The 20,728-nt window shown below is 42.9% G+C and overlaps 1 protein-coding gene and 1 long non-coding RNA gene across 3 annotated transcripts in view; both read right to left on the bottom strand.

Moving 5' to 3' along the window:
* LOC120519133 (protein shisa-7-like) overlaps positions 1-2,073 on the bottom strand; it is a 32,854-nt gene extending 30,781 nt beyond the window's left edge. Inside the window, exon 1 of the mRNA XM_039742259.1 lies at positions 281-2,073. Coding sequence (XP_039598193.1) covers positions 281-936 — 656 coding nt within the window. The 5' untranslated portion in view covers positions 937-2,073. The remainder of the gene's footprint in view (positions 1-280) is intronic.
* A 212-nt stretch (positions 2,074-2,285) lies between these two features.
* The window catches only part of LOC120519132, a 69,101-nt gene continuing 50,658 nt past the window's right edge, over positions 2,286-20,728 (bottom strand). For both annotated transcript variants that reach the window (XR_005631392.1, XR_005631391.1), the window contains one exon: positions 2,286-2,921. This is a non-coding gene — a long non-coding RNA (uncharacterized LOC120519132). The remainder of the gene's footprint in view (positions 2,922-20,728) is intronic.

Raw genomic sequence — 20,728 nt, 5'->3', positions numbered from 1 at the left:
AGATGTTGTGAGGTGGCAAAGCTGTTGTGTACTACCATGAAGGATCATGGGATTGCACTAACAATCATGCTACAGTGAGAAATGGTGCCAATTGAAAACTGCACATCAAGATTAAAGTCAAGAGACCCCTGCAACACACAATGTTAGAAAAGCAGCAGGCAGTGTAGAACACGGACTGGGACATTGATGCCTCAGCAGAGATGTGTAGTTTTGTTCCCAAACAGAGATCATATACTATCTACGTCAGGCACTAACCGAGAAACAGAGTGAGAAATCTCACCTTGGCATGTTGATGTCTCTGGGTCTTGGTCTTCTCGATGCCTTGTGGAAGGCTACCTTCATCCCAACAGCAACGGCCAATGTGAATGACAATACTCCCCCAATCACATACACCGTGCTGCTGCCCTGATTCTTCAATGAGTTCAAACCAGGATCCTGACCTGGACCAAATGGCGCACTTTGTGTAGGAGCAGAATTGGCCCACACAGGAGTGATGTAGTTGTTACAGAGACTCTGGTTGAGCCGCTTGTTACGATGTTCACAGCAGAAACGATAGTTACAGGTGCCGCAGCAATAGAGATAAGTATTAGTCGAGCAATTGAAGGTCAAGTCAAAGTGACCCATAACATCATAGTAGCCCCAACAGACTTCACCCACTGGTATGGTGGCAGTCTTGGGTGGAGGAACCAGCGCCCCCATCCAAGTCCCATTCTTCTGAGGTGCTCTCTGAGGAAGAGGGTGTAGTGGCCCATCTTCGGCCATGGGCACCCTCTTAATATGAGCGAGAAAGGGTGAGACGGGGACTGGCCTGACTTCACGCACGTGCTGGACCCCAGGACGGTTCGTTGTAGCTGAAGCCAGGGAGAGTCCAAGCAGCAAAACGAGAGGAGCCTGAAAGCAGTGCATTGTGGAGCAGCAGAGAGCGACCCAAAGCATACTCGCACCTGAGATCTACTTTGATTGAAAGTACTAGCGTCCCTTAAACCCCAATAGGTCACAATGGGTGGCCGAGTTCAGAAATGGCCACTCTTCTCCTTCAGTTGGACAGACGGCCGTGCAAGATGAGAAGGGGGATTCAATCGTCTGGCCCTTAGGAAGATCTCGTTAACTTCTTCCTGGGATACTTTTTACGAGTCCACGCTGCCAGTGTAGGAAGCTCTACGGCAGTCTTTAGTCAGTTTGATAATTTGTATTTTTGCTTTCCTTTTAGCCCAGTAATCCAAGTGTCCTGAGATTTTCAGTTCATCTAAAGTGTTTAGTCTATGGCTGTACAAGAAGCTTTTCAGTTGTGTGTGTGTGTGTGTGTGTGTGTGTGTGTGTTAATCTCTGCTCTCTATTTGAATAGTCCCTCAGCAGGGACGTTTCAGAGCCCTGTGATCCAAGCAGAACCAGTAGTAGAATTTGAAGCAGCAGGTTTCCACCAGATGATCGAGGTATTCACCACATTAATGGCCAACTTCTGTCACGAGTTACAGGCACTGTTCTACAGACAGCCTTCTCCACGATGCCCCGTGAAAGTCCTTGGCACACTGACAGCTCAGGAATGTCGTTTCCAAGCAGTTTCAAGTTTGGTTTGAGTTTGGCTAATTTCTTTTTCCTTTTAGGAGAATTCTTGAGGATGCCGAAATATGGTGGAGAAGTGAATAAAAAAGAGAGAGAGAGACTCCAACAGTGTGATGGCGACACTCGAAAACAGAGCAAGTTGTGTTAGTCGAGGGCAGGAAAGGCATCAACAGAGTGAGACACAAAAGGCATTTGAATCGGACTTGCTTGTGATTGGTGTCTGCTTTTTCAGTCTCCAAGGTAACACTGCCCCCGCTGGCCTGGAGGTGTGGCTATCTGTAACACCAGCAAATAAGGAATCAGGCTAATAGACAAAAAAAAAGAGAAAGTGTGAAAACAAAAGATCCACTTGAGGCAGAATCGAGGATTACAACAATCCCGTAATCTGTTCACTTTTAAATCTTACAAGATTTTTAGAAAAGGTAAAGGCAAAATATTTGAAACTTTTCTGGATTAAAAATATATATTTATATATATATATATTGATATCATGAGCTGGCTTTTGAAAAACAATATATTTTTTGCTTATTCAGTAGGAAAAAAGATTAAATTTGGCAATTGAAATGGAAAATAAAATATTCTTTCGTTGAAAAATTAAAAAGGTAAACTATTCTTCGTCAGCTGGAAAAATGCTGTCGCCCGGATCCACGTTCGGGACCTGCGGATTCGATTAGCAAGGAGAAAAATCTCTCATCTGCCGTGAGAATGCGTTCAGTTTTCAGCAATTGAAAAACACTTTTGTTCGGCTCGGCATTTCAGCACTTTTGTTCAGCTTGTTGGTCACAATGAATGAAAAGCAGCAAAATGAGCGCTTTGATTGGTCCGTAGATGGGCAGTCGTTCAGCTGGCAGTTTCTAGAAGTCTGCTTAATGGGGAAAAACAAAACAAAAATAGTTTGTTTCAATGTAAAATGTTCACTAATGGCTTCCCTTTTTTTAAAAAAAAAAAAAAAGTGAAATGCAATTACTAAGCTCCTTTCGACTGATACAAAACCTACAAATCGTTCCCGTTTATGGACGCTCCGTCAAAGAGATTGTCTGTAAAAAATATTCTAAATGTGAGAGAAATGGAAATGTTTGTTAGCATCACCTCACGGAGTGATGAAGATAACTTGGTTTCAAAGTGTCTTAAAAAAAAAAATATTCTTAGTATAAAAGAATTGTCTGAATGAAAAGGAGCGTGTGGTTATGAGGAGGCAGGACGGGAGGACTCGGCGGTCGTCGTCTTTTGTTCTCCTGGACTCCCAGAATGGGGCTCTTTTGGCAGTAACGTCGACTTCACTGTGCTTCTTCTGCTCGGCTCGCTGAACGCGGTAAGCAAGAGGTCCAGCTGCTGGGCTGCTCCCACACAAGTGTTTTCTGAAACAGACAGAAAGGGTTTATGGGAAACCTTTGTCATCCTTCCAACAAAAAAAAAACAAAAACAACAAGCAGACAAAAGATGAGGAAGGAGGAAACGCAGCGTAAACCGGTCAGTCGCCAGAATGTCAAATAAAGAGTGGAATGGAAGAAAACAAGGAGGCGCTCGCGACTTCAGTTCAAACTCCAGTGACTTGCTGCACGGTTGGTGGGACCACCTCAGTAAAACTCCATCTTTAAAAAGGTCGGACAAGTAGATAAGCAGCCACACTGGGGTCTGCACAAGAATGGGATCTAATTCTGCTGCTTAACCCCGCCAAACTACAACCCTGCTTGCACCGAGACTCTACTAAGAATCTTCACGTTTTGGAAATTAACTGGATGGTGTCCCCTGGCAAAAAGTCACTTAAAATGAACAATGATTGATTAAAGATATGAATGGCTGAACACTCTCAACCCTAAGCCTAACCCTAATTTATGAAATAGATCTGCTTGCATTAAACCCACCAACCATTAACTACAGGTGAGGGAGAAAGTTATGACATTTTAGAACTGATCATCTGCTCCATCAAATTTAAATTGAAAGGTGGTCTGAGTGCCGAATCTAAAATATTGACAAAGTGAAGAGACCAACGCAAAACTTCAGGGTCGCCAGCTTAACACACTGAGGGTGTGCCATCTCACCCGACTCTGACCCTGATGTACAAATATGGAAGTCGAACATTTGTACAAACTACAGTTTATTATAGATCTGTAGGGTAAAAAGCATTAACTCCTGTAAATACATAACTATAAAAAAAATAACAATAAGCAACATATTGAAGATGAAACGAAAGTCTGTAGTGTTTTACCCAGCGTGTAAAACAGAAAGTGAGGAATGGGCATAAAATTCAAGTAATGCAAAAAACTGTTTTATCTTACTGGAAATGTAAGGACGAGTATTACGTGAAAAGAAGGCTACCAAAATAACATATACATTTTGATTTTACCACACACTAGATATTAATATTTTCTTAAATATGATTATATCCACATTTTCAGGACAGGATAAATATAATGCGATTTATGTAACTCTATTTGTTAGGCATGTGTGGTATTTAACTTGGTTAATAAAACTCAGAGACCTTAAAGGGTTAAAAAACATATGCTTTACATAGCGTGTATATATATATATATATATATATATATATATATATATATATATATATTGTAGCAGATGGCCGGGGCGCCACTTCAATATATGTTCAGGGGGAGCAGCTATGGACTATTCAATACCTCCCCCTGGACACTAGATGGCAACCCCCCTGGGTTGGAGTGGTGCCTCAGTCTCCCGCAGGGCTCCATGGGAATTGGAGTTGGGTGCAGCCCTGTTGGGTCTCACTGGTGCCGCCAGGGGCTGCTGCAGCCGGGACTCCTGAGCCCGTATGGGCAGCGTATTCACCAGAACCGGAGTGCAGCTGGAACTCGGCAGTCAACCACCTGAAGCACTTCTGAGTGAACTATAAAAGGGGCCAGCGACCACCACTCAAGGGCCAGAGTCGGGAGGAGGAGGAGGAGAAGGAGTGGTGGAGAAGAGTGTATAGTGGTGACCTTCCTTGGGGTTATTTGGTGTGCTTAGTGCTTGGGATTGAGGGACATGGGGAAGACGTGGACCCCAGGTGAAGAAGAAAAAGAAATCATTTTTTGGTTGATTTTAACATGGCCCCGTTGTCAGTCTGTGTCGGTTTGGGTGCATATATAGCGCCTTCCACAATATACAGTATATAGATGGATAGATAGATAGATAGATGTATGTATGTATATTTGTGTGTATATATATATATATGTATATTTGTGTTTGTATATTATATATATATATATATACACACACACACATATATACATACATCTATATATATATATATGTGTGTGTGTGTGTGTGTGTATATACAGTATATAATATACAAACACAAATATACATATATATATATACATACACACACACACACAAATACACACATATATAATATATATATATATATATGTCACGTATGTGCCTCAGTGGATCACTGTCCCACTGGGCTCATCCATATATATATATATCCATCCATTATCCAACCCGCTATATACATACACACACCATATAAAGTGTCTATATATATTTTTTTATATAAAATATATATATACATATACATATATATATATATATATATATATATATATATATATATATATATATATATATATATATATATATATATATATATATATACACATTTTATGCTTTCTCGATATATGCTCATTATAACAGTTAAAATGTGATTGGGATAACTGGGATTACAAACCTCAGAGACCTAAAAGTGTTAAGAAAGGCACACTTCAAATAATTTATATTTATATATACACACATACATACACACATTCATGCATACAGTATAATTAAATATACATTCACACACACATATATATGTATGTACTGTATATATACACAAACACACACTCATACATTTACACACACACATTTTATTCTTTCTCAGTAAATGTTTATTTAACAGTTAAAATATTATATGTCTCTAACCTTCTTTCCTATTTTTTTGTCTATTGTAACAGTTGAAACATGGTTTATTATATATATATATATATACTGTATATATATATACACACAGTATACATATATAATTTATATAACATTATAAAAATGTGACACTTGTTCAGTATAACTGTTGAAATGCGTACCTAAGTCCTGTGCAGGACCTCATATTTTGCTTGTAACGTGACTGTTTATTGCTTTATTTAACCCTACCATGTGTATGCTGGTCCTGTGTGTTTGGCGCCGTCACCGAGACCTACTGGCTGAGGACCTGTGCTTGGCTGGTAATCCAAGGTCACTTTTACTTTAAATGGCAGTAAACAGAACACATTGGCCTCTCCATCTGCCGGCTGTACCTTTTAACTACTGAAGCCCCTCACTGTGTCTCTCTGTCGCTGTTGGTATGCAGGAACCTTAAGGAATAATGCAAACAAGAAACGCTATCATGTAATAAATAATCTGAAAGCTATTTTAAGCAGAGTGGCTCAATGGCCAGGACATTAAACGCTGTGCCACACGATGACAGATTCAGTGCCCACCACTGGGTTCGCTCTGCTACCTGATTGTGTTCTAATTGCAGATACTGTATATGCAGCTGTATTTAAAGATGCCAGACATAAATCTAATTAATGCAATCCGCTGTACAGAGCTAGAAACGTTAAGATGGCGGTTACTACAGAAAGGTGCTATATAAAATAAAGGGCATTTGCTTAGATCTGTTCCAGGAGACTACTGTTCTTTAAAATTCTTCAGGATGTATATGGTTTTTAAGATAAAATCATATGTCTTATGCCAAGCACTTAGTGATGTTTGGCGTCCACGTTGATCCTACTGCAGTCATGTGCCTGTACATCAAAGGTCTGGATTTCAGTCCAGGGCAGCTGTGGCAGACGCAGCAGCTTTTCATGGCCACCAAGTTCTTAATCAGCTGTCGATTCACTCAATCATTTGCTGAACCTGCTGACTCGAATATAGAATTCTAACTCTAACCCTAACCCTGGGTGGGCTGCTAATCCAATCTACTCGCACTCGCACTCACATGCACAAGAGCAGCCAGTTAGAAGGCACCGGTCAATGAAGCTGATCCCTGCTTTGTAATGAACTCCGTCTTCTTGTATCCCTACTTAATCTGCAGGTGCAGAACTCATTTGTAGTACAGAAGTGATCCATACGTCAGTTATTACTCACCACACCAAGCGGGTCCTGACAATGAACGACAGTTGTACCTCACTGTCCATTTAGCTGCTTTCTTAACAGAAGCTCAATTGTCGATCACTGACACTGCGTCCAATGGGCAGGTAATCTCATGGCACACTCCGATGAGTGACACTTGAACACTTGTTCTGCTTATGGACAAATTGTTAAGCAAATCCGGCTGTTCTGCTGAGGCAAATATGTTCTTAGAAACGATTTTGAGGAAAAGAGCAAATATCCAAAAACACTGAGGATGTGTAACAAATTCTGTGGACAAAATGGTTTAATCTCGGGATCAGGTTGTCAGGATTGTATTTTAGAGAACGTGAAATGCTAATGGCAGGCGGTGTGCTTTAAATCCTCAGCTGGATTATAACAGGCTGGCTAATAAAGGGGAAGTTAATGGTATGTGACCAGGCCAAGGGGTCACCCACGTAACACCTGGCTGCGGCAGATTGAGGGTCCTTTCCGAAGGGTGGGACGGGACCGTGTGTCAGACTGGGGGTTTGCCAACCGGCATCCCGAGTTGTTTCGCCGTGTTACCAGTGCACGCTCCCCAACTTGACTTGACTTACTGGTATGAACTTTCAATTTAGGGAACTGTGACGGTGAGCACCTGAAGCCCATTTCTCACCACTTCAAAGAAAACTGAAAAATGCAAATCAAGAAGACCAGCTGATTAAATGGGCAGCTTTGGGGCATTGTGGGCACTGTACTGGAGGGCCACAGTGGCTGCAGGTTTTCATTCTAACCCTTTTCTTAATGAGTGAGCATTAATTTCTTTTGAATTCATTTTATTTGACTTGCTCTTGAAGACTCAGACCCCTTCATTGTTTCTTTTTCCTTAATTAGCAGACAAACAATAATGAGATACAAAATGAGCCAAAACAACAGATGACCATCACACAATATCTGAAAATAAAGAAAGGTGAAGGTCTCAGGAGTGCTGATCTGCTCAGGGCCACAAAACGTTTTACCAGAGCTCTTAAAGTGTATGCCACTGCACAATGAGAGCAGCGACAAGCCATGGAATTAAAGAACGAGTTTCATTAACGTCAAGAATTGGCACCTCATTAAGCAGCTGGTTGGAGTGAAATTGGTTGGAGTTTGAGGCCCTGACTTAGCTGGTCTTCTGTTGGCTCACTCACATCACGTCTCATTTCTGTTTGGGTGCCGTTTAAGGAAAGAAATGAAGCAACTCAGAGGAACGATGGAGAAATTCAGGGAAACGAATCTCAACAAACAAGTCAATTAAAAGGAACGGAAAAGGAGTTAATTAGCAGCAAAAACTGCTCACCAATTAAGAAAAAGGTTAGAATGAAAACCAGCAGCCACTGCGGCCCCCCCCAGGACTGGAGTTTGAGACCCCTGCTCTAAGCCACGCACTCACGGCAGGTCTTCATCTGGGAAAATGCCCAACTGAAAATCCGAACAAACGTTTCCAGTATTAGCTGGAACAAACGGAGAGCACTTTGGTCTCAGCTCAAGGTGGTGTCACTGTTTGCCTTCCCGAATGCCACTGCGGTTACCAACATTTTTTGACAGGCAGGGAAATGGCATACCAGCTTACCATTTAAAGATACGCAGCTGTACTTCTAGCTTGCGCTTTGGAGACCCCTGGTTCATAGAGATACTGGACTGGGTGGGGAACTAGCGAAAGCGTCCCACTTCACCTTGCCTCTCCACCCAGCCCTCACTGTATTCGGGGCCTGAGACACGATGCACCACGCCGGAGCTCCATCGATCTGCTTTGCAGTGTGCAGATATTTTCTAGCCATCTTTCAAAACCTCCATTGCTTCTCTGAATAAATCCCATCTTTCTGTCTATTCTTCATTTCCCTGCCGTTCTCTTCAATTCACACTCTCTCATGCTGGCAGCGAGAACAGTTGCCATGGTAACAGCTCACCACTGTCAGAATCCGGGCTGAACCATCTTGAGGGTCTGTCTGTGGGTCTCTCTGTCCGTCCCTTCACTTGTGTTCCCTTCTTCTGCTCTGAAATGGTGAGTCACGGCAGGTCGGTGGTCCTGTCAAGTGCACAAAGGCGGCGTGTCTCCATACGAGCGTAAGTCATAACGGGATGGCAGACAGACAGGCGGACATAATGAAAGGTGATGTGGAAACACACAAAGAGATGAGGAGGAGTGATTGAGAGACGAAACAATGAGAGAAAGAGAGAGAGAGAGAGAGAGAGAGACGGTCCGTCAAGGAACGAATCTGTGAGGGTGAATTGAAAAAGGAGCGCGCCGGGGATACGGACGGACAGGCTGCAAAAGGTGACAGGGAGAGAGAGAGAGAAGCACGGAGGAAGGAGGAGAAGATTGAAGAAGGTAAAATGGTGGGAGAGAGCAAAGGTGTCAATTTAATGAGGACCAGAGAACTATTGGGAGCAAAAAGAAGGAAGGCGTGTGAAAATCGAACAGTCTTGCCAAACCATACTGTACTCCTGGTCCTAGGAGGATGAAGGTGCGCTCCCTAACTTAATGCTGACAGACGCATCACAAGTGAGATCCTGATATAGTGCCAGGTCGGCTGGCCGGGTAGCATTGCCACTAGGACAATGGACTTTATACCACAAGGCTCTCCATTCATTTCCTACTTTGGACTCCTGTGTGAGTCTGAACAAGCAACCTGACAAACCTGAGCTCCAATTAGATAGATAGATAGATGGATAGATGGGTAGATGTGAAAGGCACTATATAATAGATAGATAGATAGATAGATAGATAGATAGATAGATAGATAGATAGATACTTTATTAATCCCAAGGGGAATTTCACCTACTCCAGGAGCAGCTTACTGATAAAAACAATATTAAATTAAAGAGTGATAACAATGCAGGTATAACAGACAATAACTTTGTATAATGTTAACGTTTACCCCGGTGGAATTGAAGAGTCGCATAGTGTGGGGTCTCATCAGTCTGTCGCTGAAGCTGCTCCTCTGTCTGAAGATGATCCTGTTCAGTGGATGCAGTGGATTCTCCATGATTGACAGGAGTCTGCTCAGCGCCCGTCGCTCTGCCATGGATGTCAGACTGTCCAGCTCCGTGCCTACAATAGAGCCTGCCTTCCTCACCAGTTTGTCCAGGTGTGAGGCATCCTTCATCTTTATGCTGCCTCCCCAGCACACCACCGCGTAGAAGAGGGCACTCGCCACAACCGTCTGGTAGAACATCTGCAGCATCTTATTGCAGATGTTGAAGGACGCCAGCCTTCTAAGGAAGTATAGTCGGCTCTGTCCTCTCTTGCACAGATCATCAGTATTGGCAGTCCAGTCCAATTTATCATCCAGCTGCACTCCCAGGTATTTATAGGTCTGCACCCTCTGCACAGTCACCTCTGATGATCACGGGGTCCATGAGGGGCCTGGGCCTCCTAAAATCCACCACCAGCTCCTTGGTCTTGCTGGTGTTCAGGTGTAAGTGGTTTGAGTCGCACCATTTAACAAAGTCCTTGATTAGGTTCCTATACTCCTCCTCCTGCCCACTCCTGATGCAGCCCACGATAGCAGTGTTGTCAGTGAACTTTTGCACGTGGCAGGACTCCGAATTGTATTGGAAGTCCGATGTATGTTGGCTGAACAGGACCAGAGAAAGTACAGTCCACTGCAGCGCTCCTGTGTTGCTTACCACAATGTCAGACCTGCAGTTCCCGAGACGCACATACTGAGGTCTGTCTGTAAGATAGTCCACGATCCATGGCACCAGGTGTGAATCTACTCCCATCTCAGTCAGCTTGTCCCTAAGGAGCAGAGGTTGGATGGCGTTGATTGAACGATAAGAGTCTCTGTGTCTGTGTGTGTGTGTGTGTGTGTGTGTGTGTGTACACCATTATTACATAGCCTTGTAAGTCACCTTGGAAAAAGACACCTACCAAGCAAATAATACAATTGTTATTACTAATATTAATATTGCCAGTTTCTGCCAAAATACACTTAGAAGGTCCCCCTTAATGACTTGTACCATCCACAGTTTGAAGTTGCATATACAACATCAAATCATCAAGAGGGAGCTCTTTCTACCATAATGAGCCAAAATACATGGAGCATCCTCAACAGATGGACTGTAAACTGTCAGCCTACTGTAACAGTGGCTTTACAGAAAGCCATAAGTCTTCAGTCTTCTTCCTCCTCTTCATTATTTTCCAACTTCTGTGTGCGGTCGATGTGCTTGATCAGCCTTCTCCATGCAGCCTGGTCCTGCACCTCGTCCCCAGTCAGGCCCTTTTCCTTCAGATCTTCTTTTACTTTCTCCATCCACCTCCACTTTGGCCTCCCTCACTTTCTCTTCCCTTGGACTTTCATCCCCATCACTCTTTTGCCCAAGTATTCATCGTCTTTCCCCATCACATGTCCATACCACTTCAACCTACTGTACGTTCCTATACTTTCTTAGATTTCTTAGAAATGAGAATGTAGAGATGGATGTGTGGAGAAGGACCGAATGAGAAATGAGGCAATCAGAGGTACACCCTGATTGCCTCATTTCTTATTTGGTCCTTCTCCACACATCCATCTCTATATTCTCATTTCTGCCACATTAAACTTCTACGACTGACTTAAAAACCTTACCTTTAACCTTCACCATAATACTTTGATTGACCCCAATATCCCTGATACCTTCTTCAAATTGTTCCATGCACACTATTGGTTATCATCGTATCTAGTTTTCCATCTTGGGCTACCACTGACCCTAGATATTTAAATGTTTCCATACTTCTCAGTGGGCTAACTTCTGAATCCTGATCATCATTAACTCATACATTCTGTCTTCTTCGTCCTACAAACTGTATCTTCAATGCTGTATCTCCCAAAGCCCTTCTCCAATCTTCCAACTTCCTCTCCACTTCTTCTTTTCTGGTGCCACACAACACAATGTCATCAGCAAAACGCCTGCACCAGGGTGATTGGACTTTTATCCCATTAACTCAACGCATCCATAACCAGATCTAAGAGAGATAAACTTGAGAGAAACCATAACCAGATAAAGAAGATCCCTGGTGCAGACCAGTTAACCATATTTGACTATCTGTCGCACTTTGGGTACAATTACTCCATACTGTTCAACAACCAGTTGGAATGAAGACCTGAGGAGGACACCTAGGATTTTTAACCGATGGCTTCACCGTCCAGTGTTTCTCGACATTGGTTCTGTTGTCCAAGTTTAGCTATAAAGCCTTCAGTCCAAATAACATCCTGATGAAAGTAGTTGACTTTTCATGAGGAAGTCTGATGAACTCATTAGACACGCCGAGTGTCTTGGTGACCACTGTCCCACTGAATGTGTGGATATTTAGATCCAAGAGATTAATATTTTTCTGCTCCCCCCAGAAAGAATGGACACCCGCTGATGCGCAGTGACACCTAACATCAGTCTACCTAATGCCCGACGAACCAGTGACATGAGAAAGAGCCTGACAGTGACATGTGGTGGGCCATACTTTAAACTGAACCATGAACGGTGAAGGGAGAACCTCCCCAGGAACACAGAAGAGATCACGTCCTGCTTTAAGGGGTTTTAGGAACGTTCAGCCTTCCACCTTACCGCTGTCAGGAAGTGTGAACACACAGAATGTCATTTGTCACTTTCTGTAGCCCATCTGAATTCCTCCTTCCTGAGGAAATGAAAATAGGAGCAGTTGGCGAACTACGGAATATCAGGCTCTCTCAGGAAAGTAGAAAATCTGCAGCATTTATTTCACACTTAGAACGACTGCAATTATCTGCCTGAGGATGGGAAATCCTCTTTATTGGAGAAATGATTACATGTGAATTGAAGATCTTTTTGAAAATTCTGATAGCTGCTATTTGATAGCTTCTCCTACAGAAGCGAAACTTGCATATTTCTAGAGGACCAAATGGCGTAGCAGCCATGGCAGTTTGTAGGACTGATGCCAACCCCACTCAATCCAGTGATCACCTGGAAATACGCCATGATGCAGGGTTAAATGGCTGCTTCTGCTTTCAAGATACTGAACTAAAGCATAAGATCAAAGGAAGATCTGAAAGAGCCTTGACGGTTTGGCATATACTGTGATGGAGGTGAAACGGGGATGCTGCGGTTAGTAGACGCTGGCTCAGAGCTCCTGGAAACTGGGCTCGGATCTCAAACCAGTCTAAAGGCAGGAATGTGGAATCAAATGGAGACTCTAAACTCGTATTAGTCAGCATATCCTGTAATGAGTGGCTGGAATAGACTCCAGGTCCTCTCATCCCTAAAAGTGCATTGATTTGGTTTAGTGAACGGGCTGATGGACGTTGTAGAGTATAAGCAGAGATAGTAATCAGCCTAATAGTATATTTTAATAATATAGAATGTATGTGTGTGTGTGTGTATAGACCTGCTGTGTGTAGCCATCTTGAACATGACCCACACTGTCGGTCCAATATCCACCATAACCCATGGCATCACATTCAGACATGGAGACGTGAAGCCTTCATATATCAAATGAATTCTGATATTGTCGGTTGTTTATTACAGTTGTGTTATTTGAAATTGAACTGCGTGTTTCATTTCTCTCCACTTAGTCCCTGCTTATTGCTCCAATATGCATCAGTCAGTCAGTCAGTCAGTGTCCAACTCGCCATATCCTAAAACAGGGTCACGAGGGTCTGCTGGAGCCAATCCCAGCCAGCACAGGGCGCCAGCCCACCGCAGGGCACACACACCCACATGGGACAATTTAGGATCGCCAATGCACCTAACCTGCATGTCTTTGGACTGTGGGAGGAAACTCACGCAGACACGGGGAGAACATGCAAACTCCACGCAAGGAGGACCCGGGAAGTGAACCTCGTGTCCCTTAACTGCCAGGCAGCAGCGCTACCCACTGTGCCACCATGCTGCCTTGAGCTACATTATTTGTATGAAAATGTGCTATATAAATAAAGGTTGTTGCTGCCCAGTTCTATTATATGTAGTGCCTTTCACATCTATCTATCTATCTGTTATACTGTATAGTGTCTTTCATATCTATCATTTACAGCCTTTCATATCTATCTATCTATCTATCTATCTATCTATCTATCTATCTATCTATCTGTTATGTAGTCAATCAGTCATCACCCAACCCGCTATATCCTAACACAGGGTCACAGGGGTCTGCTGGAGCCAATCCCAGCCAACACAGGGTGCAAGGTAGGAAACAAACCCCGGGCAGGGCGCCAGCCCCCTGCAGGGCACACACACCAGGGACAATTTAGGATTGCCAATGCACCTAACCTGCATGTCTTTGGACTTAGGGAGGAAACCGGAGCACACTGCCCCACCATGCCGCCCAGTTCTATTATATAGTGCCTTTCACATCTATCTATCTATTATGTAGTCAGTCAGTCATCATCCAACCCACTATATCCTAATACAGGGTCACAGGGGTCTGCTGGAGCCAATCCCAGGCAAGACAGGGCGCAAGGTAGGAAACAAACCCTGGGCAGGGCGCCAGCCCACCACAGGGCACACACACACACACACACTAGGGACAATTTACGTCGCCAATGCACTAAACCTGCATGTCTTTGGACTGTGGGAGGAAACCCAAGAAGACACAGGGAGAACATGGAAACTCCACGCAGGAAGGTCCTGGGAAGCGAACCTCGTGTCCCCTGTTAGGCAGCAGCGCTTCCACTGTGCCACCATGCTGCCTTGAGCTACATTATTTGTATGAAAATGTGCTATATAAATAAAGGTTGTTGCTGCCCAGTTCTATTATATGTAGTGCCTTTCACATCTATCTATCTATCTATCTATCTGTTATACTGTATAGTGCCTTTCATATCTATCTATCTATCTATCTATCTATCTATCTATCTATCTATCTATTATATAGTGCCTTTCACATCCATCTATCTAGATATCTATTATACTGTACAGTGTCTTTCACATTATCTATCTATCTATCTATCTATTATACAGTGCCATGCCTATCTATCTATCTATCTTATAGTGTCTTTCACATCATCTATCTATCTATCTATCTATCTATCTATCTATTATATAGTGCCTTTCCTATCTATCTATCTATCTATCTATCTATCTATCTATCTATCAATCAATCATATAGTGTCTTTCATATCTATTCTGTAGTCAGTCAGTCATCATCCAACCTGCTATATCCTAACACAGGGTCACGGGGGTCTGCTGGAGCCAATCCCAGCCAACACAGGGTGCAAGGCAGGAATAAACTCGGGCAGGGTGCCAGCCTACCACAGGGCACACACACCAGGGACAATTTAGGATCACCAATGCACCTAACCTGCATGTCTTTGGACTGTGGGAAGAAACCCGCGCAGACACGGGGAGAACATGCAAACTGTGGAGGAGGACCCAGGAAGCGAACCCAGGAGTCCTTACTGCGAGGCAGCAGCGCTACCCACTGCGCCACCGTGCCTCCTTAATATGCAACACTGAGGTGTTTTTCACGTTAACATTCCCATGTCATTATTCTTATGATGTTTCCATTTGTATAAGTATCACTCTCATCGATGAAACTGCCAGGTTTGCTTTTCAAGTGAGAGGTGCTCTTCTGCCGTCTGTTGCTCCTTGATGCCACTTCACTGTCAGCTGGAGGAGCCAAAATCCAAAGTGTCAGAAAAAAAAAAAGTGTCATTTTGTCTTTTTTGAAGGCCAGTTTACAATGACATTCCCCAATACTGGGCCGAATGTTCGCGCAGTGGTTAGTCCGGCTGTCTCACGTATCCACCATCTTTGGTTTAAATTCTGTGCCCGGCTGCTAAGCTGTAATAAGTACATAAGTTTAATATGTCACTGTGCTCTGTACAAAAACTATTTTACAAACCCGCTCACATGTACAGCTAACACAAGGCCAGATTTAGCACACAGGGGCTCATCATTTAGAACTGCTAGGCAAGCATTAGAAGACAAGACAGCGACAGCTGTGAAATGGCCATTGCACCGTTTCTGTGTGTCAGAGTCAACATGACATTGTGTCCTCTCTTTTCGTTGTTTGGAATGGCATGATTCACCTAAGTGGGGCCTGCACATGAAGAAAGAGTATAAAGCCTTGACACATTGCCCGGTACACCTTTGAAGCTGACGGGAGGATGCGAGGTAACGTCATCCAATCCTGAAAATCCTTCCAGCGCAGCGATGAAAATGGCAGACTGTATACATCGAGCAGCCATTTCGGTGACGGTCTTGTCATTGACTTCCTTGTCTGTTATGCCACGTAAATCGTCATTAAAGACAGCGAAGTCATTTCTCCTATGTGATTTCTTACCGCCGTATCGCCTCTTAATAGCATATCTATATACAGTAGTTTCGGGTTACTTATGAGGCCGCAATTACAAAACAAACGTATTTCCAGAGAGATAGCGACTCCTAGTGGAAAACATATGCGTGTGTGTGTGAGAGTCAGTGAGTGTGTGTGTGTGTGAGTCAGTGAGCGTGTGTGTGTGAGAGTCAGTGAGTGTGTGTGTGTGTGAGTCAGTGAGCGTGTGTGTGTGAGAGTCAGTGAGTGTGTGTGTGTGTGTGTGTTCATCTAACATCCTAAAGACATGTAGCCAATGTTATGGACCCCTGATGGACTGACGGACCTCTGATTAAGCAGTTTGGAGAAAGTCATTTTCTGTTGCACTAAGTTATAATTGTTAAAAATATTAAGAAATAAGTCTTGTTTAAAACAGAACATTAATAATCTTCTTGCAGGGGACAAGTACTAAACACCAACGTATTGTAATTGTAGCCATCAGAGGTTTTAACTCTTATTTGCACATATTTAAATGAACGTGTGTTTCCAATGTTAAATACTGAATTCTCAGTTACTGATTCAGAATCGGACATCTCAGCATTGCTACGGTACGTCAACAGCGATGCTTCATTAAAGTGTGCGTACGTTTTTTGAGACACATAAATATTACATTTTGCTGATGTTCATTGTATGCCATCACGCTTTTACCCGCACGCTGTCGCAGTGCCTACTTTACCTGTTCCACGTGTAATTCTGACTGCATCTAGACACGCTCATTCAGTAACCAAGTCCACCTTTCGCCCGCTGTCTCAGTCTATAATTCATCTCATCTTGTTGATTGATGATTACTTTTTAATGACAGTTTTGTATATCCCCTTTCCTCTGTTAACGCCTTATCCTTGTGTTGCCCCTTTGTGCTTCCTGCTTTTGAAGCTAATGGCCAATGCATGTTGGACTTCAAATCATGAGGCTGCTGCTGCTTCACTTGCCAGCACTTCTCTCACTGCAGGCAGAAAGGAAAACGGCTCGTGATTAGCGTCTGTCTACTGCTATATATGATGCCAGAACAGATAATACGCCAAAATAACAGACCCCCGTGACCCTGTGTTAGGATAATCACCGACTGACTGACCCCACATTTCCATCCATCCATCCATCATCCAACCCGCTATATCCTAACCACAGGGTCACGGGGGTCTGCAGGAGCCAATCCCAGCCAACACAAGGAACAAGGCAGGAAACAAACCCGAGGCAGGGCGCCAGCCCACCGCAGACATTCTTTTCTAAAAGGATTAAAATTCTGCCCTTCTTCAGACTGTATTTATCTCCTGGAGCCCTACATGATAATGCCCATAATGCCTAGACTGCCACTATGCCACCATTGCCTAGTTTTTTTAGATAGATAGATAGATATGAAAGGCACTATATGACAGAGATAGATAGATAGATAGATAGATAGATAGATAGATAGATAGATAGATAGATAGATAGATAGATGAAGCACTATATAGATAGATAGATAGATGATAGATAGATAGAAGATAGATAGATAGATAGATAGATAGATAGATAGATAGATAGATAGATAGATAGATAGATAGATAGATAGATAGATAGATGCACTATATAATAGATAGATAGATAGATAGATAGATAGATAGATAGATAGATAGATAGATAGATAGATAGATAGATAGATAGATAGATAGGAAGGCACTATATAATAGATAGATAGATAGATAGATAGATAGATAGATAGATAGATAGAGATAGATAGGAAGGCACTATATATAATAGATAGATAGATAGATAGATAGATAGATAGATAGATAGATAGATAGATAGATAGATAGATAGATAGGAAGGCACTATATAATAGATAGATAGATAGATAGATAGATAGATAGATAGATAGATAGATAGATAGATAGATAGATAGGAAGGCACTATATAATAGATAGATAGATAGATAGATAGATAGATAGATAGATAGATAGATAGATAGATAGGAAGGATAGATAGATAGATAGATAGATAGGATAGATAGATAGATAGATAGGAAGGCACTATATAATAGATAGATAGATATAGATAGCACTATATAATAGATAGATAGATAGATAGATAGAAGGCACTATATAATAGATAGATAGATAGATAGATAGATAGATAGATAGATAGATAGATAGATAGATAGATAGATAGGAAGGCAATATATAATAGATAGATAGATAGATAGATAGATAGATAGATAGATAGATAGATAGATAGATAGATAGATAGATACTTTATTAATCCCAAGGGGAAATTCCCATACTCCAGCAGCAGCATACTGATAAAGAACAATATTAAATAGATGACGTATCACTTCTATGTTCTGACACCTCTACAACAACAACCTTTATTTCTACACAATATTTCCATACAAATAACGTAGCTCAAGGCGGCACGGTGGCGCAGTGGGTAACGCTGCTGCCTCGCAGTTAGGAGACCCGGGTTCGCTTCCCAGGTCCTCCATGCATGGAGTTTGCATGTCCTCCGTCGGGTGCTCTGGTTTCCACCCACAGTCCAAAGACATGCAGGTTAGGTGCATTGGCAATTCTAAACTGCCCCATGTATGTGTGTGTGCCCTGCGGTGGGCTGGCACCCTGCCCGGGGTTTGTTTCCTGCCTTGTGCCCGGTGTTGGCTGGGATTGGCTCCTGCAGACCCCCATGACCCTGTAGTTAGGATATAGCGGGTTGGATAATGGATGGATAATGTCGCTCAAAGTGCTTTACATGAGACAAAGTAAGAATTAAAATCGGAGAACACAAATTAACATAGAATAAAAGTAAGGTGGTCCGATGGCCAGGGAGGACAGAAAAAACAAAAAAAAACTCCAGTCGGCTGGAGAGAAAAAAAAGTAAAATCTGCAGGGGTACCAGACCACGAGACCACCCAGCACGACCTGACATCAACGATCTCAATCAGTCCTCAGGGTTTTCATGGAAGGACTTGATGATGACGTGATGTGATGGTCACATAGACTTCTGGCCTTTAATCCATCAATGTAGGGACATCACAGTGCTATGATCAGCTTTGGTGGTGGCACAGAGAACCGGATAAAGAACAGAAGAGAGGGTCGGGGTAGAGGGTCTACTGGCCTTCACACATCAGGCATCCACTTATATTGCACGGCCCAGTGCCTTGCGTCCTATGATAGCTAAGAGAGGCTCCAGAACCCCCGGCCCCCAGCGTGACCCCCCCTGGTCTGGGTTAAGCAGGTTAGAAAATGACATGGCATCGTATACCTGGTATAATGTTAAGCTAAAGAAATGAAAATATGAAATACGAGAAACGCTTTAGGATTTGTAGAACCCCAAAACACACAAACACGTGAATCAAGTCAGACAAAGAGATAAACTGAAAGGAAGTGCGTGAGCTGCACATTAAGTGCAGACAGAAAGATCGATGGCAGCCATAGGTGTTCGTCAGTGAAGAAACAAATATTTACAAAAAAAAAAAAGTTGTGACACACCCTCATTTAAACAAGGTAAGTGCTGAAGACGGGATGGTTGGTAGACGGCAGTAGGCGTAATAAGAGAGAAGGTGAATTAGTGCCAGGCAAGAAGTGTGTGCAGTGTGCATGTTTGTGGCTCTCAAAGGGTTAAGAAGGGACAAATGCCAGCACCTCCTGGCTGAATATTCCTGGACGGTGGGTGTGTGGCAGAGTGAACTGGACCCATGACACACATACAGATAAAGCCACGTCTAGGCAGAACCTTCTGGGAATATCCTGGGCAGAGCCCATGCAACGCACAAGCGGCCTCCAGTCAGCCTCAGATGCAGTCTTTCTTTTTCTGTGCATCACTGCGGTGGGCTGGCGCCCTGCCCAGGGTTTGTTTCCTGCCTTGCGCCCCGTGTTGGCTGGGATTGGCTCCGGCAGACCCCGCGACCCTGTAGTTAGGATATAACGGGTTGGGTAACGACTGACTGACTGACTGGCTGACATTTCTCCTTCACGCTTCTTAGTGTTTCCCCTCACAGAATGAATTCTGGATTCCGTCTCTTGCAGATTTTCACATTTTATACTCTTCCTTAATTATCCTCTCTTGAAATGAACGCGCACATTTCTCTCGCCGGCGTTTACAATGTTCTAGAAAGGTCTGTGTCGCCAAGACTGAGCAATGAAATAATAGAAAGAAACGTCCACATTCTCATCTCATTCTCAAACCTGTTTGATCCCACTGAGGGTCTGGTAGACTTGGAGTCGATCCTACCTACCAGCAGTGGGCAAAACAGCCCTGGTGAAGGTGCCAGTCTGTCAGAGGGCCAGCACTTTAAAGATATGAAATGAAAGTCTGAGCGGCTTTTAAAACTGAATTTCATTTGAATTCTCCCACTCCTGTCCTCAAGTCCCAGCAGGAGCGCATGGTGTTACTCTCAATATATTAGGACATAAAAGGCTTTACTTTATAAAGAGGACAGAATCACAAGGCACTTTATAACAACATTCAAACACAAAGCAAAATCACTGAAATGGACATTTGTATTTTTTTTTTTTGGATTTATATTTTTGGACAGATTGATACGTTTAGAGAAAAAAAGAACATTTTTGAATTTAAAATTTGGGCAAAATTGTGTTTTTCTGAGACCGCAGTGCTGACCACACACATACATGTATGTGCTTGAATCACTGAAAACATACATTTTATTTTTCCCGGATTTCTATTTTTCATAAAATAATATATTTAGAGAAATGACTTGAGATGTATTTATATATTTTTTTTAAATTGCAACAATTCTGGGAAAAAATGTAATTTAATCGCAGCCTCTCGAGCTGTGCTCACACTCACACA

This window comes from Polypterus senegalus, chromosome 18 (assembly GCF_016835505.1).
Source record: "Polypterus senegalus isolate Bchr_013 chromosome 18, ASM1683550v1, whole genome shotgun sequence".
Taxonomy (NCBI): domain Eukaryota; kingdom Metazoa; phylum Chordata; class Cladistia; order Polypteriformes; family Polypteridae; genus Polypterus; species Polypterus senegalus.
Note: the sequence above shows the minus strand (reverse complement) of the source record. Positions and strands in the feature narration are given on the sequence as shown.